The 27,332-nt window shown below is 42.0% G+C and overlaps 1 protein-coding gene across 1 annotated transcript in view; it reads left to right on the plus strand.

Annotated features, from left to right (window-relative positions):
* The window catches only part of ANO3 (anoctamin 3), a 2,087,603-nt gene that overhangs the window by 988,181 nt on the left and 1,072,090 nt on the right, over nucleotides 1-27,332 (plus strand). The window contains exon 8 of the mRNA XM_069623502.1: nucleotides 24,430-24,536. Coding sequence (XP_069479603.1) covers nucleotides 24,430-24,536 — 107 coding nt within the window. The remainder of the gene's footprint in view (nucleotides 1-24,429; nucleotides 24,537-27,332) is intronic.

Here is a 27,332-nt window from a genome sequence, read left to right on the forward strand (position 1 = left end):
TGGAGGAGCAAGGGGATACCTGTTTGGAAGAGACCTTCATAGAGCAGACAACTATAGTGACTTCATCAGGTGTGACAGGGGAGAAGGAGGAGAGAGAGGAAGATGGAGGGTGGGAGGCCAAAGGAGGCAAAGGAGTGAGGGAAGGGTTGGGGGAGATGGTAGCAAGGGTGCTTAGGATGTCCAGAGTTTTAGCGGTGAAGTGTGTGGCCAGTAAGCTGCTGTGAGCCTGGGAAGGAAGAGGAGAGGAGTACATTTCGGAAGGGTTGGCTAGTTCCCTGCAGATTCTAAAGAGTTCAGCCAAGTTGCTGGATGCATCAGGTAACTGTGCCTGGATGTGGGCCCTTTTCTTGCCATGGATGGAGAGTCTGTATTGCCTTTGGATCAGGCGGCAGGCCAGTGTGTTAGAGGGTGACCCTGAGGTTTTCCACTTCCATTTGGCAGCTCTGCACTTTCGTTTCAGGGCTCCAAATTTGGAGTCATACCAGGTGTTACGCTTAGTGGCAGGTTTCATGTGGATCCTCATTACTGGGGCAAGAATGTCCAGAATGTGAGTAATGGACTGATGGAGGATGTTGAGATCAGAGTCAGAGGTCCAGTCAGGTTTGGGGGATAGAGGGGATGAAGGTTGATGTTAAGGCAGCAGCTGACACTCATTTAATCGGACAGAGGTTTGTGAACGAGGTTGGCAGGGCTGGGGGATGTGTGGTCAGAGAGCCAAGGGGACCCAGGTAAGAATAGAGGAGTGAGTGGTCTGACCAGGAAAGGGGTGTGACCATTGGAGGGGATAGTGAAAGATCAGAGTGGATGAGATCATCAAAAGTGTGTCCTCACAAGTGGGTTACACCCAACGGGAGAATGGAGAGGGAGAGGGAGGTGCATAGGTCAAGGAAGAGGGTAGATGCTGTGGTAGAGGATTCCAAATGGATGTTGAAGTCACCCAAGAGAAGGAGAATGGAGGTGGTAGTGAGGAGAGAGGAACAGAAGTCAGCCCATTCAGAGAGTGGTAGTGCCAATGGGCCTATAGATAATATCAACAGTCAGAGAAGAGGAGGGAGAGAATACCAATTTGCAAACCAGGCTCTCAAAGGAAAAGTAAGGCTGAGTGAGTATGAGGGAGGCAGGAACCCACTCTGGAAGATTAAGGCAACCCCACCACCAGCATGGTTAGGTAGTGGTTTTCAAAAGATCTTGTAGCCATTGGGGAGAAGAGAGTCAAAAGCAGAGACTGATCTGGCAATGAACCACATCTTAGTAATAGCGAGAATGTCAAGGTTAATGTCTTCAAGAAGGAGGCAGATGTCGGCGGAGGGTTTGGCTGAATAGGCGTTAAGTATGGCCAGGTGAAGGAGGTCTCCACCTTTTAAGGTTTTCCGAGGAGGAGTTCAGGGGCATCGTACACCAGTCGGAGGGGGAGGGACAGAGAAAGGGGGAGAGACAGGTGAGACAGGCAAGTTAATGAGGGATGGCAGGTGCCGGTCAAAGAGAAGGAGGTTGGGGTGAGGACCCTGAACCAGTAATGTGCCAGTGTGGTATACATTAATGAAGCAATGTGATGATGAGAAGCCTGCCAGGAAGACTTCCCACTTGGTACCACCATTAATGGGAGAGGATGTGAAAGGGGTGAGAATAGAGATAAGATGAGGAGTCCATAGATCTACAGAGGGGAAAGAGAGGAGGATATCGGTGAAGCCTGTCTGGAAGTGGCATTGACATAAGTGTCTGCGATGGGTAGACCAACGTTGGCTCTAAGGATATCTTTTTTGTGCTTTTTTCTTCCAGACCTTGTGAGAGAGGGGAGGGTAGGTGATGGTGTAGCAGTTACAGAAGACAAGACAGATGGTAAGTGCCATCAGAGTGGCAGAGGATAGTTGAAATTAAGAGGGGTTGCAGAGTCCTATCCCACTAACCAGGTGGCCTAGTTGTTACAGGGGGGCACAGAACTGCAATGCAGAATGTGGGGTGCAGGAAGTTAAAAACACACACACCTAGTTTTTGAAATTCAGAACAGGGCACAGAAATGCAATGCAGAATGTGGGATGCAACACACCTAGGTCCAAAATTCAGAACAGGGCACACAAGTGCAATGAGAAAGAGGAGGTTGGATTAGACAGAAAGTCGGAGTGAGAGAGACAGTTAAGGTTCAGTTTTGGTAGTGGAGGAGTCAATGGGAGAGTTCAGCCATTACTCACTTGTTTATTTATTTTATTGTTTTTTTACACCACGCCTAATATCGTACCTGAGTTTGGTTTCTAAGCGTGGATCTGGGATTCAAACCTCTGTTGCCCTGTGTGGCTTTGCTTCTAAGACCAGCACATTGGCCTGTGCTATCAGTTGATGTAGGGAGAGCGTGATGGTGCCAGGGCACAGTTTCATTTGGGCACCGGCTGAAATGATTCATGGTTCAGGGGATCAGAGGCAGGGGTCCCTCAGGCCCTCCTCGGCACAGAAAGGCCCAGACAGGGCCTTTCGATGGAGGACACAGCTTCTGCCTGCCGCCGCCTCTGATTGGCTAAAGGCTTAGAGGCAGACAATCATGGACATGCTGCTGGCTGGTTGGCAAAATGTGGCTCCTGGAACCCAAGAAGGGTCGGACATCTTGTGGTGTGAATGGATGTGCACTGCGGAATGGCGAAATGGCCACTAAGAAGGTAGTAGGCTTTCTAGATTGCAGCGCCAGTGTGCGCTCAGTGATCGTCATTTTCGCCTTGCCAAAGGAATTGTAGGCATCAACACGCTCACCGCTGATATTTGCACTTCTTATCAAGTATCCCCACTGCAGTAGAAACCTGCCAGTTCTTTCCTTCATTTTATGTGCAGAAACACAGCTTCAGCAGCAGGAGACAATCAGAGAGGTAGAGGTAGGGGGCACAATGCTTGTGCTCTGCCTTCTCAGCTGCAATCAGTACACATAACTAGTACAACACTATGGCACTCATTATACTCTTGCCGGTATCCCACTGATATTACCGGCACGATACCAGCAAACTGCACTTACCGTCTCTGTTGCCCAATATCCCAATATTTCCTGAATCACCTGCACCGTTAGCAACAGTGCTGATGGTTCAGGCATTTATTTGCAGGTAGGGACCTGAACTTCCAGCAGGTCAGGCCTGCTGGGAGATCCGTGGCTCCACCGGCACACTTGAAGTGTGCCAGTCTGGAAAAAATGCTTGAGCCGCAAAATTGGACATGCAGAGCTCAGGCAAAATCATTGCTAGGGTCACAAATACGTTCAAATGGCAGTGCACCTTTTGAAGCAGAGCAAGCTTTACCCGCTTAAATAGAACAGGAAGACAACTGGTGGCAGCAGTTCAAGGCTCACACATGCAGTGAAACACTTGTGTATAGGCGCTTTACAAATGCCATATCATATCATATCAGTATACACAACAGTTAAAACGTCGGCAGCTGCACTGCAAACTTCTTAAATCCTCAGATTGTTTACATCACAGGCAGCACAAAGGGAATGTTCACATAAAAACACCAGCATACCAACACCAGTACAATTTTCTATCATAACTGGCAGCAAGAGTGCAGGTATTCCACATTCCTAGAACCACAAAATGCACGTGCAGTACATAAGTGAAAGCAACGGCAGCGCAGGCAAAAAGGACTAACACAACACTTCGAACGCAAGCGGCAACTGTGAAAATTATATTACACATAAACATCAGAGGCGTAGGCAGGGTAGGGCCTGAGGGGGCAAGGTCCACCTAAAATCTGTAAATGCCCACTCAGCAGCGCTGTGTGGGCATTTACAGATATTTGTGTCGGTGCAGTGGGCCCAACTACATTAGCATCAGGCCCCGTTTGGTAGTCTATCCTGGCTACACCTCTGATAAACACGCTAAGCCCGGCGCGCAAAGGGCATCGTTTGTTGTGGATTGAAGGAGCTGTTAGGCTGTTTGGCTGCCTGCGGTGGCGGTACAGGTACTGCCTGACCACCAGCTGCGGGAAGCTACTGAGGCGAGGGATAACGAAGACCCCTTCGAGAGAATGAAGTCAATCCCGGTCTCAAAGGGTACGCAAGGAACAGGATTAAGAACACGCCTGCAGGTAAGAGAGAGATTTGCTTTACTCCCAGAAGTAAATGGGAGCCTGGAGCAAACCTTGAGAACTACGATGCTAAAACAAAGCCGATTAGCATTTTGTACTGATAAAAGGAAAAGCTTATCAGTGGGAGACAATCAATCAAATATGGAAAAATCACTCTCACAGTTGGCGGAAAAAGGTGATAAGCTGTGGTTGGCACCTAATTCTCCAGAACTACCCATGGCACGTACCATCCCCACGGAAAGAGAAATCATAAAAATGCTTTCCCCATCAACATTTGCAGGCCAGGTAGAGGCGGTATTTGAGGCGACTTGTGAGGGGAAAGTAGCTGGACAAAGCCTTCTAGAATCCAATGAAGTAGCTGAAATAACAATTGAGGATATTTGCAAGGAGAAAGTAGCTCCACCTGATGAAGTGCCAGCAGGTAAGGACTCTATCTCCACACAGGAAAAGGAGACAACAAAGTCAAACCTATTGTCAACTAATCCATTTGAAGACATGGTAGGTAATCAGAAGACGCTACAAACAGAGGATGAGGTCCTCGGAACAGTACCTAAAGATGGGATAGGGGTGGACCTCAGTGAATCAATAATTCAAGAAAGACTGGACATGAGTCTAGAAAACCCTACAAGGCCACCAGCGGCACAGTTTAGCTCTGGCGTGACTAGTATTGTAAATAGCCAGAAAACAGTAGAAACATCATGGGATCAAGGTGACAAATGGGACCTGTTGGAATTGGGACATATCAAAGACGTTCTACAGGACTCGATCAATCAGAATGAAAATACTGACCTCAGAAGGCCATCAATGATAGTGCAAGACCCTATAGACATCTCTCAACCATATAGGGAAGAGAGGATTAGTCCCACATTGAAGATATGCCCCATAGCAGCTAGCCCCATAAAGGGGAAGGGGAATCGATCTGCAAATCCCCCAAATGAAGTAAATAAAGGAGTTCATACAGATGACTACGACACAGGATCTATTAATTCCCGCCTGGGAGGGCGGAGGCCATTAGAAAGATTGAATAACAACAGTGCGGTAGACACTGTACCGGCAAGCTTGAGTAATCTATGCCTGGCAGATAAAATCATGCAAGACATCACTATAGTGACGGATAAAATAGGAAGAGAAAAAGAAGGAGTTTCTGCTTTATCAATGAAAAAATGGCTGCCTTGGATAAAGAACAGATTGAGAATACCGCCATACCTCCTTTTGGTCATCGGGAAAATATGACAGCCCTGAAAGGAACTCATTTGCCACTTTGGGACGGGAGAAATAAAACTTTGCCAGTGGTTAGGGTGGATGAAGGTATGGAAAATGCAGAAGTAAGGAAGGGCCACGCGGGAAGCAATCTAGCCAGCCGCTTAAACTTGGAAGAGGAAAACAGGCCTACAGGAGACCTATGGAATAAACAAATTCTAAGGATAATAACTGAGGCCTGTAAAACTGAAAGAGAAAAAGACTTGAACCATATTGAAAAAGTGGTTATGTCCTCGCTAACTATAACATTGGCCCCTTTTCTTAAGCTCTATGAGGCAATTAAAGATTCTGTTCAAGAGGTAACCATCAGCAACACTCAAATAAAAGAGAATCATGTTAATATGACCTCGGTCCTGCAGAGCTTAAATGAAAGAACAAACAAAGAAGATGAACTAACTCAAATTTGGCAATCTCGCCTCAGTGATCTAGCTAGGCGAGATGCGACTGATAAATCTGTATTAATGGAAGCAGTCCTAGAAGACTGTAAATGGATGAGAAGCACCCACAAACACAACAACCAGAGGAATAAGGAGGATTGTCCTGATACAAAACTTAAAGAAGGCAAGGGACCAATGAAATTGAAAAAGGATGCAACTAACCTCGCGAATCAAAAGGAGCAACATCAAGAGGAGGTGATCTTGATCCCGTCCGGGATAAAGGAGACTAACAAGCTGACCTCTGCAAATTTAGAACAATCTTCTTTTGCAATATTTGCAGGGGCGATGCCGAAGGATCCGACCCATCGAAATTGTAAGGAGATTATAAGTGCATTGAATGAAAAAGGGAAAAAAAACAAAAATGAATCCCTTAAACGTAAAGTAAATGATTCAAGAGCCTTTTTGAGAAATCTAAGAACTCCACCAAGAAGAGAGAACACACATTGTGCTAAGAAATCTAGAAGAGAGATGAATATGAGTGGACATATAGAGACCGAGGGACTAAAAGATCAAGAAAAGGTGTTAAGGGAAGAAAGCAGGGAGGATCCAGAACAGCAAGCAAATTTGAGTGATCTTATTGAGTTGATGGAATCCGATAGTGAGAAGGAAGACTGGGATAGCATAAGTATCTTAGACTGGCAAACTTTATACAATTGGGAAACAGTAGACCTAACCCAAAAATCTAAGGAAGACCTGAAGCCAAAGCCCCACAAGAAAAATTCCCAAGAAAACATCAGGGAAAAAGAAAGAAGACCAGGCAAAAATGAAATTGAATTGGATTCTGACCAGGAATCTATTAGATTTAAGACACTGGAACAAAAAAGAAAAGAAATGGTGAATGGAGGGAGGATAGAAAAAAAAATCCAGGACAACCCTTGTCTTAAAGAATTAACTGATAAGGGAAAAAAAAGGACAGTGAAGTCAAGAAAAGGAAAGAGCTACCGCTAAAATCACCCCCGAAGAAATCCATTTTACTCAAAGGATGTTATCTAAAATTAGAAACGGCTGCAAATGGACCAAGAAGGGTGATCTTAAATAGAAGCTACGTGGTGGAGCTCTGCAAGCAAGCCCTGTCACCAAGGACGATATCAACGGAAGATATAAAAATATTGGAATTCCCAAAGGAACAGAGGCTAGACCAAGTTATCTTGCACTTGTCATCTACAAATACAAAGCAGAAACTCTTGGAAGTGTCAGACACTTTAAGAAAAAGAGGGTTCCTGCTGGAGGACTTGGGCGAGGAATCTAGACAATTAAAAGAAAAAGCCCAAACAGAACAAAGAAAGGAGACAAAGAAGGAAATCTCAGTAAAAACTAGATCAATAATTCCGGGGGAAAATTTGAAGAAAAACAATGGAAAAAGCAAACAAGAGAAAGAGTCTCAGGAAGAAGAGTCTTTAACAACCAAAAAGAGTAAGGAGATATTGAAAACCCTGATGTTCACAGTGGATAACTCGGAAAACTTAAGGAGGGATAAGAACAAACCCACTAAAGCAGATAATCGGGGAAAGGAATGGGCCTGGATGGCAAATGCTTTGAATTCCAAGAAGAAACAATAGAGTACGGAGAATGAGCAGAACCGGATCCTTTGTGCATCGTGGAACACAAGAGGGTTCAAACATCTGCTCTCTAGTGATTTCCTGACCCAATATGATTTTATCTCAATACAAGAATCATGGCTACGTGAACCCCATATATGCGAGGGCTATGAGGTCTACACAAACCCGGCTAGGAAGGGGCCAAAGTGAAGACCGTTTGGAGGCCTCATGATACTTAAGGAACTGGAATGTCCACTAAAAGTAATGGAACATCTGACACCAAACCCCTATGTGCAAATCCTGAAAGTAACATCTGAAGTGGAATGCCCAAAAATCCCGAAACAAATGGTCCTGAATAATGTCTACTGGAGTGAGAATATGCAGGGTCAGACAAACTTTATAACGTCAATCATGGAGGTAATTGATCAGTCCATGATGGAGGGGAATGGCCAGCTGATATTATTAAATGACGATCTTAATATCAAACTGCTGGATAAAGATGGTAAGATCAAAGCTACTGAACATCTGCTAGGAAAGGAAAAAGTATGGATGCAAGAAATGAGAATCCGTGAGATGAAGATGTTAAATGGCCAGACTAAGGGAGATCTCCAGGGGGCCAATACTTGGCACAGTGGGAAATCAGGTGCTTGCTTAGATTATTGCTTTGTGGGAGGAAACACGTTGGAGTGGATACTTTCCTTTACAATAACAAAACAAACGAGTAGTGAACACTGCCTGTTAGCAACTGAACTCGTCTGGGAAATAAGAACTAATAGAGGAACCAAAAGAACAATGGAAACTGAGGCTACAGGGAGAAGAAACCGTTTGAGAATTAAAAATCAGGCAATCCCGAATCTAGTACTAGGATATAAAAAAGCAATAAACAACAATGAGGAGCTGGTTGACTACAAATGGCTGTTGGAAGCCCATGAGATTAAGTATGATCCAAATAAAAAAAGAACATTAAAAAAAAAAAACCTGCGTATGATGAACAACTTGTGTTAAGAAGGAAACAATATAGGTCAGAATTGAGACTCATAAAAAAGAAAAACGGCCCAGAAAGATACGAACTCCAGAGAAAATGTCAACAAACATATAAAAACTGGCTGAGTCAAACTCGATATCTAAGACTGCAGAGAGATGCCGAAAAAATGATAGCAGCCATATCGACAAACAACGCTAGAAGTACTTGGGACTTACTTAACGACAGAGAGCACAATCAATCTGCCGTAGGTATCAATAAAGTCTCAGAAGACAAATGGTTTGAACACTACAATGCTCTTTATGAAGTTGAAAGTGGGGGAAAAACCATAAAAGAGATCTCGGACTCAACTCCCTGGGCCTTGAACTTTGATAAGGATGATATCCGAATCCTGATAAAAAAACTTAGTACCTAGAGCAGCTGGCCCAGACGGCATTTCCAACAAATTACTAAAAGAAAACTGTGAGACCTGGACGGATCTAATATATATACTATTTCAACAAATCATGAAAACCAAACAAATACCAGCTACATGGACGGAGGCTTATATAGTACCGATATATAAGAAGGGAGATCGTGAAAACCCTAGGAACTATAGGCCCATAGCGCTCCTAGGCTCATTTGGCAAGCTATTTGCATCACTGCTATTGAGAGATCTAAAAGAAATGGGCCTCCGAGGCGAAAATCCTAGACGAAAGACAGACAGCCTTTGTAAATGGAGTTGGCACCGCCTTGAATCTATTTTTGATCAACTTGTTGAAGGCAAAGACACTAGCTGGGAAAAAAAGCTTTATCTAGCATTTATTGACCTCGAACAAGCCTTCGATGGAATCAATAGAGAGCTCTTGTGGTCAAAGATGAGAAATTGGGGCTGCCCTAAGGATCTACTTGAAGCTATTAAAACATTATACACTGATACCTCAATTAAAGTCCAAATCACAAGCAATGGGGGACTCTCGAGGAGGATTAGAACCTTTAGAGGAATCAAGCAGGGCTGTGCAGTAGCCCCATTCCTCTTTGTCCTATATATGGCTGACATGAACACAGCTCAGGAGAAGATTTGCGCATTTCCGCCGAAAATAAATGGAAAAGAAATACCTTGGATGCTGTATGCTGATGATGCGGTATTCATCGATCAAACACCAATAGGCCTACAAAGACGGATTGAAACTTTTAACAACTACCTAAAGGAAAATAGCATGAAGATGAATATCAAAAAATCTGTGATCTTAACTATGAAATCTAGTCGGGGCAGGAAACAGTCCAGAAAAACTATTAGGTGGTCATTAGAAAACCAGAATTTGGAAGAAGTAGAAATGACACTCTACCTGGGGATAATGATAAACAAAAACTGCAACGAACAGGCGCACTACTCTCTGATCCGGGAAAAACTAGTGGCTCTGACAAACCAAGGGATTTGCTTACATCGCAGATATGGGAAGTTTTCTTTAACTCCAATTGTAACCTTCTACAAGCAAAAAGTGGTGGCGGTCATCGCTTATGGCACTGAAGCACTCTTAGCCCTTAGATGGGAGGTTTTGGAATCTCTGTGAAGCGTATTTCTGGTGTAAAATCTTGCACCTACCAACCTCATTACCAGTGGAGCTCATTAGAACTGAGCTCATACTCCAATCAATAAACTTTGTCGTACTTTGGAAAACCCTATCATTGTATAGAAAGTGCATTCTGGATATACCATCAAAACCATTTGAAATTCTAGCCCAGACGAACATCCTGAATGAAGACAAAATGCTTAATGATTGGAAAAGCAGATGTAAGGCTCAGTTGGAGCAAGTAAATCTCGAGGAGGATACCCTAAAGAATAACCTGGATAAAGCAAAAAGAGTGATTCGGGAAAAAGATTGGGAGGAAACCCAGGAACAAAGATTGAAAAGAAATCTATGCTATAACATCATCTGGGAAAAAAAAGGCTTGAACATCTTACCTCCATATCTGTTGAAATTTCCAACTGAGCATTACCGGGACCTGCTGCTGCGTTGCAGACTCAACATCTGGAATAGCAGAGAAGTGAAATGGAAAAGAAGACAAATTGACAGAACAGCTGCATATTGTCGGTTCTGTAAACGGAAGGACCAACTGGAAACGATAAGACATGTTATGTTAATTTGCCCAGCTTTAAAATGCAAAAGAGAGATCTATATGGGAAGCTACATAATGAATATCACCGAGGAGACGGAAGAAAACTATTGGGAAAGAATCCTCACTTTGGAAAAAATTGGCAAAACTCTTGATGCATTAACATTTGTTGAAATGTTGAACTTGAATCAGGAGGAGTAAGGATCTGATCTGTAAGAGAACGTTAAGATTAGTCCTAGATAATTAAGTATCGAGTTACCTTGATTGCCCAAATCTTGAATTAATGGAGCAGTGGATCATAAGATAACGGAGAGACTATGACAATGATTTGGTAATTGCTGTTTGATGAAAATTGGAACTAAGGAAGTTTTAACAAAGGAACAATGTTTTTACTAAAGGAATAAGGATGTAATGTTTAAGGTTTAACTATACTTAACCAATAAAACAAAACAAAAAATAAAAAAAAATAATTAAAAGCAACAAGGCAGGCTTCCTGCGCACACGCACGCACACAATTGGGCCTGATTAATGGAATGTTTTCCTATGGGATTGCGCCATTATAAAACACTTCTATGAATCAGGCCCATAATGTGTAATTGAAACGCCACTTTTACCATCAATACAAAAACTATGGGAGCACCGTCTATACAGTTCCTAGCCATCTCTCACCAGTCCTGTGGCTGTCCTGCTAGAGCGAGTTAGAGCTCCACGCCAGAACTGTACCCTGGCACACCTCAGCACCTGCAACAACCTGCCACAGGTGGAGGCTCCCCAATTCACAGCTTTGACCTCATTCTATACATGAAGCACAGGCCTGAAAAATGTCGTGCAACAATGTCCTTCATCTTCATACAAATGTGTCTTTTCAACAATCGAAAACAGCTTTCCTGTAAACATGTCAATCAACTTGGTACTTACACGAAAAACTGTTCGCAGAACATTACCGAAGAAAAAGAAAACTAGTGCGTCCAAAGAGAAAGGCATGTGAAATTCAATGAAGTATAGACCGTACATATTATTGTACTTTAAAAAATAAAAAAAAGTGTTAATTTTCAGGTTCATGGCCAGGTAAACTGCAAGGTTTGAAACATGGGCCTGTGCTTCAATATACAGCAGGTGGTAATGCCGAAAGTTGTCCGCCTCCAGAAGTGCCACAACTTCCCAACGAATTAAAGAAAGGCAGACGAGCCCCACAGCGGCCACCAAAGGCAAGCCTAGCAGGAAATACCACCCAAGGTGCTGATTGTGGCCTGAATGAAGAATAGGGCTAGCTGATAGGATGCTGTGGTGATGAAGACAGCAGTGGACTGAAACCTTAAGCATCAGCTGGGATGAAACAGAGGTAGCCAGAAGCAACTCGGGTAAGGAGGAATTGAGGGAGGGAGAGGAGTCCATGGAGAGTCCGAACAAGGAAGTGGAACAGAACACCGGGCACAGAAGGAGTAGAGACTGAGTACTAGGAACACTCAGAGCATCTGAACACAGGAGAATTAACCTGTGCATGAGACTCGTATCACTCCAGTCTCAAAACCTTTATGATGCATCCATTTCCGCTAAACTGCTGTGCCAGCAATGGAGTGATGTCGCCTCGGACACAGCGTTGTTTAGGCTGTGCCTCATACCATCAGCCATCTTGGTGAGCGTCTGGCATGGAGCAAGGTGACGGACATCTTTGTTGAGGATTTTCCAAAGGAAAATGGAGCCCAGTGTGATGTTGTGCTTCCACCATTTCCACAGGTACCAATCCTTCAATCGTTTTTTTCTTTTTCTTGACAGTATACCCATGGCTTGTGGAGCAGTTTTCCATACATGGAAATGAAGGGATTTACGCAGAAGAGCTGGGTAATGAACACCAGAAGCTTTTTCCCATGAATGATCAAAGGGTTCATATCCATTCCAGTCCACTAGATACTGGTGACAGCTGTGGTAGAACCGAGAGTCACATATGTGAGTTAGTTCATACTCTGGACCATATTTTGTCATAATGGGAACAGGAATCTGGATGCCCTGCCAGGGAAGCAATACTTAACATTGGATTTCAACTGGGAAACGTGGAACACAGGATAGATTTGAGACCACGAGTTGGGCAGTTTGAGAGAGAAGGACACAGGGATGAGACGTTTAATGATTTGAAAAGGGACAAAAATGTCTAGGTGACAGCTTGGATGGTACCAGCCAGTATGGTAAAAAAAAAAGTGAGGCAAACCAGAGTCTCCGATGGAATAGAGGGGTTAGACGGATTGCTTGTGGTCTCAAACTTGTGCTTTCCATTAAAAGGCTGCAGCTCTTTTGTGTCCTTCATGGATTTCTGAAATAAGTTAATGCACAGTCAGAAAAGTGAAGTCGGATTCAAGCACTGTGGAAAAAACCTGAGATGATAGCCAAAGGTGCACTGAAAGCAACAGGTGTCAATGGAGGAGTGTGTTGTGTTGTTGTAGGCAAACTCTGCTACTGGAAGGAGCTCAGCCCAGTGATCCTGAGAGGTGGACACGAAACTGGTAATGTACTGTTCTAACAACCGGTCTAGTCTATCTGTTTATCCATTTGCTTGAGTGTGAAAATCAGATGACAAGGCCCTTTGTATGCTTACACAAATGAGACCAAAAACGAGATATGTATTGTGGGCCTCGGTCAGAGACTATGATATCCGGTAACCCATTTAAATGAAAGATATTTTCACCAAAACATCTTGCCATGGTTAGTACCATAGGAACCTGGGATAATGTGTTGAAGTCTGCCAGCTTGGTTAAGGTGTCGATCATGACCATAATCACTGTCTGTCCTTTTGACAGTGGTAACTCCATGATGAAATTGGTTGAGATCCTTTGCCAAGGTCTGGCCCGAATCAGTGTTAATTGTGAAGAGCTGTAGGTTTCATCTGGGGGTACCCTGCAGGTCTATCTTGCACACAGATACATAATAATGTACATTCTTTGTTGGCCTGGCCCACCAAAAATGACGGTTGATGAAGGCTAAGGCTAAAGACACATTGATTTGTGAAGAAGTACTATCATGAATCAATTTTACAACTTTCAGTTGTAAGTCTGTGGTTGTAATGTATACATTTTATTTGTGGAACAGAAGGTCTTGGTCCTTTCTGAGTGTCTTCTACTCCAACAAGATCCTACTTTCTGGTGAGTCATTCAGTGCTGTAGCAGATCTTACAAATTGCAGGAAATCAGTAACGGTGTAAATAAAAGTGGCTTGGGGAAATATCTTCTTTGGTACCTGGATCTTAGGAACTATGCTTGTTTTTCGTGATAGGAGATCAGCAGTTATGTTTTCCTTTGCAAGAAAATACGTGAAGGTGAGATTGTATTTCAAGAAGGAGTAGGCCCATCTTGCTTAGCGACTCTTCCTGCACACAAGCTGTTGTAGCACTTGAAGAGTTCTCTGATCTACTCAGACTTTGACTGTATGAGGAGACATTAGCAAGAGGAGTCTCCATTCTAGACAAGCTTGCTTTATGGCAAGCAATTCTCTTTCAAAGACTGCATTGTTCTGCTTTGAGTCAGTGCGTGTGCAAGACAAGTAGGCGATGGGATGCTGTCTTCTTGTGATTGTTTGAGTATTGCTCCTTTCATTGGAAGCGTCTGACGCGACCGCAGAGGGACTACTGGAATCGGGCTGCCATAGGATAGGAACAGTCAGGAAGGGTTTGAAATGCTTCCTCAGTTTTATTGCCCCAAAGGAAATGTATTCCTTTCTCTAATAGCCTTGTCATGGGTAAGGTCTTTCTAAGTGGAATGGTACACATTTTCAATACAGGTTCGCTACATCAAGGAATCGCTAGAGTTCCTTCACCAATCGTGGACCGCCTGGTTGATCGACATCTTTCAATTGAGCATGGCAATTCTTTCAACTGGCAAAATGTACCCAATGTATGGAACAGATGTCTGGTGGAAGAAACCTGTTTCTGGTTTGGTGAGCAGATGGTTAGCACAAAGACACTGTAACACAGTTTTGATGTGCAGTTCATGTTGTGCTAGATTCCTGGAAAAGATCAATATATCATCTAAGTAAATGATGATGGAAAGGTGCAGCAGATAGGAAAATGCACTATTCATGAATCGTTGGAATACAGAATGTGCGTTTGTGAGGCCAAAGGGCATGACCCTGTCTTTGTAATGTCCAAAGAGTGTAAGGAAAGCCATCTTCTATCGTCTCCATGTCTTATTAAGATTAAAGGATAGGCCTCCCCAGACTAAGTTTAGAGAACATGTTTGCACCATGGATGTTTGCCATAAGTGGCATGGTGCATCTGTCTTTTACTGCAACGTTTCTTTTACCCCTGTAATTTAATCAAGGTCCGAACAGTCCTTTTTTGATACAAAAAAGATAGATGCTCCAGCAGGAGATTTAGAGGTGGTTATAACACCATTTCATAGGTTGTTCTGCAGAGACGTTGTTGAGGAGGGGGGGTTGAGGGGGCTATAGCCCCTGAGTCTTTTGCTTGTAGCCCCGGATAGAAGCTCAGGGATTACAACCAAAAAGGTTAGCTAGCCCCCAGTCCTGATAGTCCCAACATGAGCGTATCCCCAGATCTTTTCCAGACCTGACAACACCCCTGTTGCTCTGTATATACTCATAAAGTGCCCTCTTCTCGGTTTCAGACAATATGTACATCCTTCCAAATAGTGAATGGGCATTGGTTATTAAGTCAATTGCATAATCCTGAACACAATGTGGAGGCATTTTTCCTTCAGTATCTTCAGAAAATATAGCCTGAAATTCCTGCTATTGATGGGGAATAACATGAATGTGGTTCAGAGAGGCTGATTGTTTTTCTTATTAAGTACACCAGCCCGTGGTGGAACCATGAACAGAAAAACAGTGCTGAACGCAATAATCTGACCAAAGAAAACGGTTCCTGATGCCCAATTGGCATACAGATTGTGGATTTGTAGCCACAGAAGTCCTAGTGTAAGAGGAAAATTAGTCACCTGAATATGATCAAGGCATTGCAGCTCTCAATGGTCACAGATGCTCAAATGCAGTTGTGTAGTTGCTTTTATAGTGGGACCAGAAACTAAGGGTTGCTCCTCAATGCCTTCCCCCAGTGAGCAATTTGTCTTTAGCACTAAAGGTATATTGTGCTCCTTAGCCCAGGAGTTGTCCATAAACACACCTGCAGCACTGCAGTCCTCTAATGCAAATTCTTCCAGGGCGGAAGTCTTTGAGGTGTTGATAACCACTTTGAAGGCTAGTAACTCTGCTTTAGAGCTTCTCGTATGTGACAGAAGAGAAGGAATGGCCAACCTCTTCATGGGCTCCCGGTTGATTGTTCCAGTTACAGCGAAAAGTGGTGTTTCCCGAACGCCTGCGTGGAGCGATGGGACAATATCGAACTAAGTAGTCGCCTGAACTGAAATACATACATGTCCTGCCTTTGATGTTTTGTCTTGAGTTTCCTTGTGCTCCCCGAGAACTGTGGGCTTTTGGCACATAATCAACAGATACATAAATAAATACATAAATAAAATAAATAAATAACACGTGTGTCCTCCTCCTCCCTTTTCTTTCTTCTCTAGTGAGTGGGCCATGTGCGGCTCCTATTTGCATAGGCTCAGTTACATCCATTCTTTTTGACAGGGACAAGAATGACGCAGTTCGGAATGTGTTATCACATTTATTTCTCTTTTGTATTTGTCTTTCCAACACTCTGTAATCCAATTGAAGGATTAAGGTGATTCATTTTGTCAGAGAGTATTGCCTTGGTGTATGAGTCAACTATCCTATTAGGTGCCCATTTAAACCCCTACAACAAAAAAGTGTCATTTGTGCCTCCTCAGGCCATGCTGTTTGAAGTGGCTCAGTACATCAGTATATCTTGGTTTCCTTGATGTAGGTCTAGTAAATCTTCCTTGGAAGAATAAGTCAGCTCGGGTCTTCTGAACATAGCCTTTAGCCTTTTCAGAAACCCTGAGTAGTCATTAAGAATAAGGTAGCCTTAAAAGTAAAATGCACCATACCTGCATCGATGAACTTTTGCAACCTTTTGTGGCCTTCCTTGAAACTTGCCGGAAGAGAGACTACCTAGAAGAGCATCCAGGAACTGTTGAATAACTACAACCTGCTTTAGATTAGAATTCTCCACTTTCAGAGTCTGCACTTCAGAAGTAACAGCTTGCACTGCAGCCACCAGCTGCTGTAGCTCATTCATTTCCTCTTTGGGCATCAGAAACTGTCAGGTTTATGGCCAGTTCAACACCTACCTGTGCTTCAATATACATCAGACGGTAATGCTGAAAATGGTCAGCACCCAGTAGTGCCCCAACAGCTCACCGAATTACAGAAAGGCAGGGGAGCCCCACAGCGACCACCAGGGGATAAACCAGCAGGAAAACACCTTTCAGGTGCAGATTGTGGTCTGAATAAATAAGAGCTGATTCCAGCTGTTAGGGTGCTGCAGTGATGAAGACTGTGCTGCAGTCAACTGGAAAATGAAGCGTCACCTTGGAGGAAACAGCAGCGGCTGAAACCAACTCAGGTAAGGAAGGAGGTGGGAGAAGAAGTCCACGGAGATAAAGAGAAAGTGGAACAGAAGAACGGGTATACAAGGAGGGGAGACAGAGTACTAGGTATACTCAGAGCTTCTGCACACAGGAGCACTTACCTCTGCATTACAACACATATTATTCCGGTCTCGGTGACCCTTATGATGCATCCATTTGCAGGGAATTGCCTTGAATGGAGTGACGTCATCTCGGACACAGCATTGTTTTGGCCCTGCTGCATGGTGTCGGCCATATTGGTGAGGGTATGACACAGAGCAAGGCATAGGACCTCTTTGCTGCAGATTTTCCAATGGCAAAAATAGCCATGTGTTATGCTGTGCTTCCACCTTTTCCACAGGGACCAATCCTTCAGTCAGGCATCCATGACATTAATAGCCCTTTAGATCATTGGAGTGGTAGTTATGGCTTAAGATACATCTAGTTCCCCAGCATATGCCCAGAAGTGGGCAAATATCTTGCAATGATACTCTCTCCTGCAGTCTTTAACACTTCATTGAAACATAAATCAGTTGAGATTGAAAACTCCCAGTTGTGTATTGCTATCCTTGAAGCCTAAACTCCTGAAGCTTAATATCTGACTTCCATTTTTTCGTTTTTATCATTAAATGCAAGGTCAGGACCTCTGCCATTGTCTCAGGTATAACAAAAAGTTGTAATCCACCCCATGGACAAAACAAAGACATCTCACAAACAATGAATCAATTAGCAGAGTTACATTTTGCCACAGAGATCAGTGTGCCTTACACAAGTTAATCAATGGATTAGGCTCCATTATTCCTAATACTACACAATGTTCTTTTCCATTGATCCAAAGCATATTTGTCACCTTTCCCAGCTCCGTTCAAATTAACGTTGTTCCACATGCCAAATATGGCTTTGTTAATAGACTTGCACATGCTTAATATGGCTGAGGTGGTTGTTATGATACATGGCAGACAACATCTGAATACAACGGTTTGAATATCACACGAAGGCCTTAAGTACCTGTTTGAAAACTGTGAATACTACAGGTCTAGACCAGTATTAAGAGTGGCATCGCTAGTCTTATCTGAGTGGAGTTGTGACATTGCAACGGCTGCTGCCTAGGCCACCATTGTGTGAAGGGCTGCACTCTGCAGCATTCCAACTGCTACTAAAACCCTTAATTAAAATCATGACACGCTTTTCGGATTACTTTTTGATTATTTATTAAAGACAATTCACAGTGACTTCACTAGATGGTAGATATGGAGAAATGTATCATAGTGTATTATTTAGTATACACCTGGACAGGGGCGTTGCTAGGGGGAGCTAAGGGGGCTATAGCCCCTGATCTTTTGGTTGTAGCCCCGGATAGAATCTCAGGAGCTACAGCCAAAAGACTAGCTAGCCCCCAGTCCCAACAGTTCCGACATCAGCTTAGCCCCGGGTCTTTTCCAGAACTAGCAACTCCCCTGCACCTGGACATCTGGGCATTACCAGAGCGGAGCAAGAATCGGGTTGCACAATGCCAATTATTCTAAACCTGAAAGCCACATTGTACATGGACCTTTTATTTAACTATATAACGTATCTGTAAGACAGTACTGGCACCATCACAGAAACTTTTCAATCATGCAAGTAAAATCAGTACTGGGGCAAACATTGCGCTAATACAAAAAACGTATCTTTTAAATGCATTTTCACACCATTGCAAAGGACTAGCACAATGGTAAAAGTTGCCCCGGTGCGGAATTACATTTAAAGAATGTCATTTGACGTAAGGACATTTTTGCCTAATGCTAATTGCCCCTGGACTGGTACAACGTTTCTAAAATGCCACCAAAAGCGATATACAGGTGTTTTTCCAGCTAATAAGATTGAATGGGTTTGATTTACAAAATCGTGTTTTAATGTGAAAGTCCAATTGATTCAACATATCAACACATGCAATGATGATTGCATCTGACTGATTAAGGGACCAAATGCTAAGGGAGATATGGTGTGACCACTGGTATTGCTTAGCGTTCTTTTTTATATGTATATTATTTTTTAGCACATCTTTTTTGCTTTTACTAGTCCATTATCCTTTGACATTTAAAGAGTCGCTGGCTCTTTTGGACACTGCATTTATAATTTTGTAATAGAGGTTTTATGACCACATGGACATTGGTAATTCCACACATAGCAACTTCAGCTCCCATCAGCCGCTGGGGGTCACAGTGACTTCGTCATCTATAGTTGACCGTTGGGTTTAAGTGGTGAAGCCTATTTCGCCTGTTTTAGCCTGGCTGGGCTTGCGTGCTTTGCATTTTTCTTGGTCACCCTTCTCATAGTCTTAGTTAAGAGGTTTATTACATTTTCCTCATCTATTGTTCATATCTGATCTCTGCTTCATCATGATGTTTGGGTATTTATTTATTTATTTATTATCACATTTATATCAGCTCACCAATCCCTCAGGCATCAGTGCGCTAGTTAGAGAATGTGCTTAGTACATCCAAGAAGTGCAGGACAAGTATATAGGTAAAAGAAATCACCATAATGGGCCTCATTCCAAATACAGGGGTCCAGAGTGCCATAGTACGAGAATGCTGGTAGGGGCACGGATCCCCTGGAAGGCCTGACCTGCTGGGAAATCAGGCCCCAACCAGCATGTCTCTCACTGAAGTACCCGCACTGCTGCAGATGTAGGTGACATTGGTATGCTAGTGTTGCTGGATCTGTCTACAGCATTTGATACCTTGGATCATGGAGGTTTTCTTTAACTGACTCAAGGAGGTTGCTGCAGCTTTGGACTCAGCTTGTCATTGATTTAAAGATACTTGACTTATTGAAGATCAAGAGTAAAGCTGAAGGAGCTCTGTTCCAATGACAAGGGCTTGTATTGTGTTGTTCCTCAGGTATCTTGTAGGTCACAATTATTATTTAAAATTTACATGAAACCTCAGCCCAATCTTTTGATGAATATGGACATTGCCTTTCAGAACTATGTTAACGGTGTGCAGGTAACTTTTTAACTGAAGAGAAACCCACAAGACAGCCGGGAGCTATCCAATCCACTTTTCTAAAAACATTTCTGTGTGGCTAGAGCTGGGTTTAGACCACGTTTTATCGAAAACCAGCTTATTGGTCCAACCGCCATGAGATGGAGATACATTGTTCTTCTCCAGGGAATTAAACTCTTTCTTACAGATTTCTGAAAAGGTGACTTTTTTGTATGGTTATATTGCTGCCTTGTTGACCAGGACATGCAAAATAAGTAACGATTTTAGCAATACTAACACTTAATGATTCTAAGACAACAATGACTCCTCCTACCTGAATCCCACAGGGCTACGATTGTAAGAGCTATCTTGGGTCCAAAGTTGACCTCTTTGACAGTCTATTAGCTGGGTCAGCTAAATATGTCATCCAACCACTGCAGCTGCTGCAGAACTCTGCAGTCTGAATCTTCACTAAAAGCCTTAAATGGGATCACAACACTCTGGTTCACAAGAGATTGTATGGGCTCCCGAATAATGCTAGGATCATGGTTAATTCACCGAGGTCCACCCACAAGACTCTCTTTAGCACAAATTCTTTCTGAAAGAGTGTTTCATCCTTTATGGATCTCTGAGGCCATCAATCTTTTCCATGCTATTGAATCTCAATCCATAGATTTAAAAATCATAACACTTTCGGAAGACCATGCTCAGTGTTGAACACCAGACAATGGAATAGCCGTTTACTTTGCATCAGAGAAATCACTGAGTTCTTGCACTTCATGAACAAGTTACAAACCTTTCTGTTTGATAAATAGCTTTGCTCTCCTTTAATGCTGACACATTATCTCTTTATGCCTCTATGGGTACTTGCGCGCTGAGAATCCTTCAGGTTACAACGCCTCCAACACTCCTTCAAATAGAAACTAGAAATAGAATAGGAATAGAATACCCCATGCTGTGTGGGTTATGAGAATATTGCAGGCCACCTCAGATTCCTCTGAGCTGTTAAAGGAAGCCAGCTTTCAGCCTTATTCCTCTATTTAGTCACAGTGTTCTTCAATATCCTTAGAATGCAGGCAGGGTTTCTTTAGCCCATATATCACAGTCTAGCTGGGACTTCAGTACTCACCTGCAATAAGAAAACGACAACACTGCTGTAAATGAAATACCTTATTACAGTTGGGTTGTGACATTTCAATGCCTGCTGCATGGGCCAGCAAAGAACACCATTTCACACATTTAAATTCTGATTAGATTTTGGAGTTTCATTCTCTGAAATATCTTACTGAGACACATTACAGCAATAACATACAAGGAACTTTCAAGGCGGGTAGCATCCTTATTGTGTGCACTGCTGAAGTTTCACATAGGGGATCAATAATTGATCTGCATTTCTTTCAATGTGTTTTAACCCCCAGGCGCAGTGTGTTTAACTGTTAAAAATATTATTATGCAACACAATACAAAGTGTTTATTTTTATATTATTATTATTATTATTATTATTATTATTATTATTATTATTATTAAATCCAAACAAAACCTACAGTGATTTCAAATACCAACATTTGGAAAATATCTTAAGTTAGAGTGTGCAAGAGGTTAGGAATTGGTAGGGACGTCAGTGAGTGCTCATGGTTTATAGGGAATAAAATACGTCTAAATGTCTGTAAAAAGGAAATTGCGAGTCGCTTTCGAGTACAGTGGCTTTATAAAGGGCATTTCATTCGTCTCGTATTGGTCCCTGAACTACATTTTGACTTGCATCAACCATATAAAGTAAGCTAGGGGGCATTGTATCCCACACACATTAGCAATTTAATTATTGGCCACTAGTTTAAGCCAGTGAATTGTTGATTTATTATTCTGGAAATTATTTGTGAGGGCATATCTAGTTTGCCATACTGCAAGTAAATGACAATGCATGCGTAATAAACATATACATTTTACATGTCTATAGGCATTGGACGAATTCATTAAACTCTCATTAGAAATGCGTGTTGCACGCAACATTGTTTTGATGTTTGCAGCTTGATCACCAGTGTTCTTATCACTAAGGAAACAATCCCCTCCCCGCACATTAGCACATTATTATTATTATTATTATTATTATTATTATTATTATTATTATTATTATTGTTATTATGATTATTAGTATTATTATTATTATTAATATTATTATTATTGTTATTATTGTTATTATGATTATTAGTATTATTATTAATATTATTATTATTGTTATTATTGTTATTATGATTATTAGTATTATTATTATTATTATTAATATTATTATTATTGTTATTTTTACTAAATCCAAACAAAACCTACAGTGCAAATATCAACATTTGGATAATATCTTACGTTAGAGTGAGCAGGAGGTCAGGAATTGGCAGGGACGTCAGTGAGTGCTCATGTTTTATAAGGAATAATATACGTCTAAATGTCTGTAAAAAGGAAATTGTGCGTCGCTTTCGAGTACAGCGGCTTTATAAGGGGCATTTCATTCGTCTCGTTTTGGTCCCTGCTTCTCCTGTGCAAGTAATGTATGCGTCTATGTGTGAGATGCTGCACTTAACAAATGATGGATGTACTACAGTGTGAGATGCTGCGCCTGGCATATAAACGCGATAGGTGAGCAGATGAGTGGCACCTAAATGCAAATGTGTGGCACTACCTTGCCATTTGCTGGTTTATCTCGCCATGTGTTGAATAATCTGGACAGTTGAGGCTGTAACTGGACGTGGAACCTCAGCATATGCGTCTCCTATGGAATAAACCGAACGTGTTTTCTTTGTTGGTTTATGCCTTCCTCAATCTGCTGAAGTTTGCCTTCTTTGAGCAACTGTAGAAATTCATCACACAGTTTGTAACAACTTCTGGTTCTTCCCTTGATCAGCTTTTAGAAAAATATGAATATTCAATGACATACGCATGGATGTGAAAAACTGTTTTAAGACCTGAAAACGATAAGTAACATTATATGACGCCCTGTCTGTGGGCAACAATGCAAGACACATTCTGTGAAAGTTGCTTCAGATCACTCAACCAACCCAGCGCCCATTAATTTACCAGTCAACCCAGCATGGGGCGGGGTCTGTCCACTTAGGTGCCCCGCTCCTATTTGGCTAAACCATATCCGTTAAATTGTCTATTTTTTGTATTTTCACATTCCTGGACACAAGTGAAACTATAATATAAAAGGATGAAAAGGGATCCCTAGTATTCTCAGTGCACACATTTAGTGAACATAATATTAATCTGAAAGTGAAATATTTACTGTTGCTGTGTACAATGGTGACTATGGTAATTCATAGGATTTCTGTTTGCATTTTATTGCGATATGTGGCACTGTGCCCAATGATCAGCATCAATTTCAAGTGCATCTGTGTGTTCACTCCTTGGTAAACCTCTTTTAGTGACCAATTATGCATATATAGACATCTTATTCTGTCTTTGCTCAGCATTTCAGCGATGTAGTTGTAGCCATAGAAATCCTCCTCTCCTTTCTTCAACCCCACCTTTGCGGCCCGGATGTATAATATTCTCAGGTGATACACATCAGATCCTTGATAAGAACGACTTTGTCACTTTCCATGCAAATAATGCAGACCATTGTCGAGGTAAACACACATGGCACTGTCAGTTGCAATGCGATGCCAGGTATTGGGACTGATTTATGGAATTTTCAGCACGGTGCAAAGTGACTTTGTACTGCCAACAAACACCCTGATTTACAGAACAGTGCAAAGTGTATCTTTGCAGTGCAAAGTACTCTTTGTACCACGCAGAAATTCCATAAATCAGGCCCATTGTCTTTTCTTTAAAGCTTCATCAGCCACACTGCAGTAGGCTAATGCCAATTGCCCCTGGTTAATTATCGCGTAATGGTGTGCTAATGTTTTGATCACACTTAAAGTTGCTGTTGATTCACTGCAACAACAATAACCAGTTTAAATCAAGAGATAAAACACGTGAAAGGATTATGGAGGACAGTCATATGGCATTGTGGGCACGACTACAGCAAACGTGATCAACATTGTGTGCATGCATTTTCACACTGTCCCAATAAGCCACGTCTGACTCTAAATATGGATTTTCTTTCGTGAAACATTTTTGAAAAGCAAAGAACACTATGTGTTTGCCTCGTGTTGCCGAGACTGTAATCAAGCATCATGTGCATGTAGCATGATTTGCGCCAAAGATATGCCTGGGGTTTGTAATACTCACGGTCATGCTAGCTGTTTATACAGATATGCATATGGTGGGTCCCCCCTGCCCCCCTGTGTTGGTACCTGTGAGCAAAGCATTCGAGGACTGATTAGAAGTGTTGGCATTCGCATTTTCGCTTTGTTGCCTTCGCATGACTATTGTCTGCTGTCCCACAAAAGAGTTGGAATGCAACAATTCGGTGGTTAGAAATACTCTCTCTCTTTCTGCATTACAATTGCTCGGTATCCACAGAAAGAAACATGCTTTTGCACTAATAATCTAATGGGATGCCTACCCCTGAACTCGTAAGAACATGTTCTCTGAATAAACTGTGAAGTCTCTGTTTTGTTTTCAGTCTTCTAAACACGTATTTTCCATCTTTCAAACAGTTTCACAATCACCAACAGAGATACCTTCTTTAGTAATTCCACGAGAAGTAGGATAGTGCACCATGTCTTACAACGAACGAAATATGAAGATGGAAAGTCCAAAATGGGTAAGAACAATTCTCAAATGTAAAAAAATAAAAAAAAAAGAAAATGACAAGGTTTTCAATAGAAATACAAGAAAAACTATGATATGTATCTTCAACGTGATAGTGAGATTTCATTTACAATTGCAGACCTTGAAATTAATGATATTGGTTTACTTAAACATGATTTAGAAATTCACGATTCCATCTACGTCCATTTATTACATATTTTACTTGTTTAACCCGACATTAAGGGCTCAATGTGCCCCATTATGGGTCCGGGTATAACCGTGGCGGTGATACCGGCCGGTTGCCACCCAACCCGTAAATATTTACCGGCGCCTGACTTGCCGGTAACACCAGAGGATCACACGGCCGGGAATTCAGATGCCAGTATAAGGTTGTTCCCGATTCCCATAGTGTCCCATTGGACTCTATGGGAGTGGGGACCACAGAAATACCGGCACGGCAATAACGGTGCTGGTGCTTCCGTGAAACTCTGTGTGTGATAGCCAGTTTGCCGGGCAGGAGGTCACCCTGCAGAGTTGTAGTGTGCCGGTCCAGAAACAACAGTCCCGGTAAGCTTACCGGCACCGCTATTTCCAGACCAGAATTCTTGTAATGAGGCCCCAAGTCTTTTAGTATGAGTACATATTACATATACCAGTACCAGTGAGGGGAGAGACAACTGGAGAAAACACATATTTCTACTCCTAATCATTCAATCTGGTTTGCCATTTTCAATTATCTCTGTTAGATCTTACTGCTAGTGGTCTACAAAACGTGTTAAATGCCTTAATGGAGTATGCCAAGTTAAATGGACTTAAAGTAAGTACACAAAAATGCAAAACTATGGTGTTTAGTGTAAATAAAGCCCCAAAACACTATAGTTGGCAACATTGAGAACACTGAACTGTAACAAGTGAACGTTTACACCTATCCTGGTGTAGTGATTGATGAAAAGTTGAAGTGAGATTCGTATTGGAACACCACCAAAGCGAAATGTATGAAATCAGTCAATGCAAGTTCATTTATATGGAAGAACGTTGGTATCTCCACGCAAACATTGTTGACGTACTACTCTGCCAAGGTTTTGCCACTACTGTTATATGGCTGTGTGATTTGGGGGGGCATAATTACTGGAAAGTCCTCAAAATGTATGATGCACAGCTAATTAGGAAATTATTCAGAATGCCAAAGAACCTCACTATTGAATATATGTCCTTGGAATTTGAACTGAAAGGAGTCATCATTGAATGCCTGCGAAAAATGGTTATGTGCTATGAAAATTTGATGTTTTTGGATAATGATACAATCATTGTTACATACATGCAAGCCTATTTAAAAACCGACAAGTATCTTATTAGTGGAACATTAGGAAAAATCATCAAACAGCATAACAAATGGTCAGTAGGCTATGTGAGATCCTCTGATAGTATATCTCACAAAAAGTTCAAAGTCTGGTTAAAACAGAAAACGCAAGTATATAGCCAGGAGTCACACATGGTTGGCCTTGTGACTAAGAGATTCAGTGGGCGTTATTGTGAGTATTGGCAGACACTGACTTCTAAGCCCCTCTGCATAACTGCATATTCAAACTCTCTAATATTCACAAATGATCTGGTAATGAAATGTAACTTCTGTGAAACCCTTGAAGTAGTAGGAGTAAGGCTACAGAGATCTCGTATTGATAGATTGTGTTGCCTATGTGGGTGCAATGTGGAGGAGACACTAGAACGCTAGCTTGGGCATTGTGAAAGTCTAATAAAGATTCACACATCCTTTTTAAAAGCATATGATAATACAGTTGAAACTAATGACGCGTCATTGATATGGTCATGTTTTATGAAAGGAAATTATATGAATTTTATGTATTTTATCGTGACATTTTATTTGAAAATAATGATGATATTTAAAGGTTTGTTATAAATTTAGAATTTTAGATCGATGTTTTAGAGAGTTTCTGTACAAAGCTGTTGGCTAAAGAGTATATTAATAATAAATGAAATAACATTTTCAATTATCTAGTCATACTCTTCACTATATTTAAATTCTTTATTATTATACACATTTGTATAGAAGGTTTTCATTACCAAATTTGTATGTTACAGATCTCCATGTCTGGTTCATGTCTTTCAGCCGAACTATAACATGACGAGTTCATCAGAACTCACAAAGTACACAACATTTGTTACCTCCCCCAACCCTATGCCATACACTTTCCACATCATTTGTGTATGCGCAATATCCAGGAGTCAGTCTCCCTTATATCTTATTCTTCTTACTCTTCAAAATGAGCCATTCATTGTTTAAATATCAAATAACTACAGAGCTTGCAATGTTTTAGGCCATGCAATCTCCCTACTATTCTGTGACATAACGGCTATTAGTGGCTGCTAGATCTCTGTGACAATCCCAGGAATACCTTTCAAATCCACTGTCAACCTTTCCATTGCCATTATCCCCCAGAACCTACTCAGATTGATCAATTGAGGGTGGATCTTTCCTATGCCAGCACACTGTAATGAATAACTTGGTGGCTCGCAGTATAAGTGTGGTCAGTTTTCCACTAAGCAATGGCAGAGGATAACCATCCCCAATAGGGATACCCAGCAGGACCCCACCTGGAACGCATGTTAAGGCACGTCCAATCAATTTCCCTATATATTGCAGTACCCCTTTCCAGAATGGTTGTAGGACCGGGTATGGCCACCAATCAAGAAAGTGCTTACCTCCCCAATTTCCGTCAAGCATCGATGCCTTCTATGTATAATCTAATGGTATTTTCTTTGTGTTGTACACACATAGCTCAGCAGCAAC

Source organism: Ambystoma mexicanum, chromosome 11 (assembly GCF_040938575.1).
Source record: "Ambystoma mexicanum isolate Mex_15411 chromosome 11, UKY_AmexF1_1, whole genome shotgun sequence".
Lineage (NCBI taxonomy): Eukaryota > Metazoa > Chordata > Amphibia > Caudata > Ambystomatidae > Ambystoma > Ambystoma mexicanum.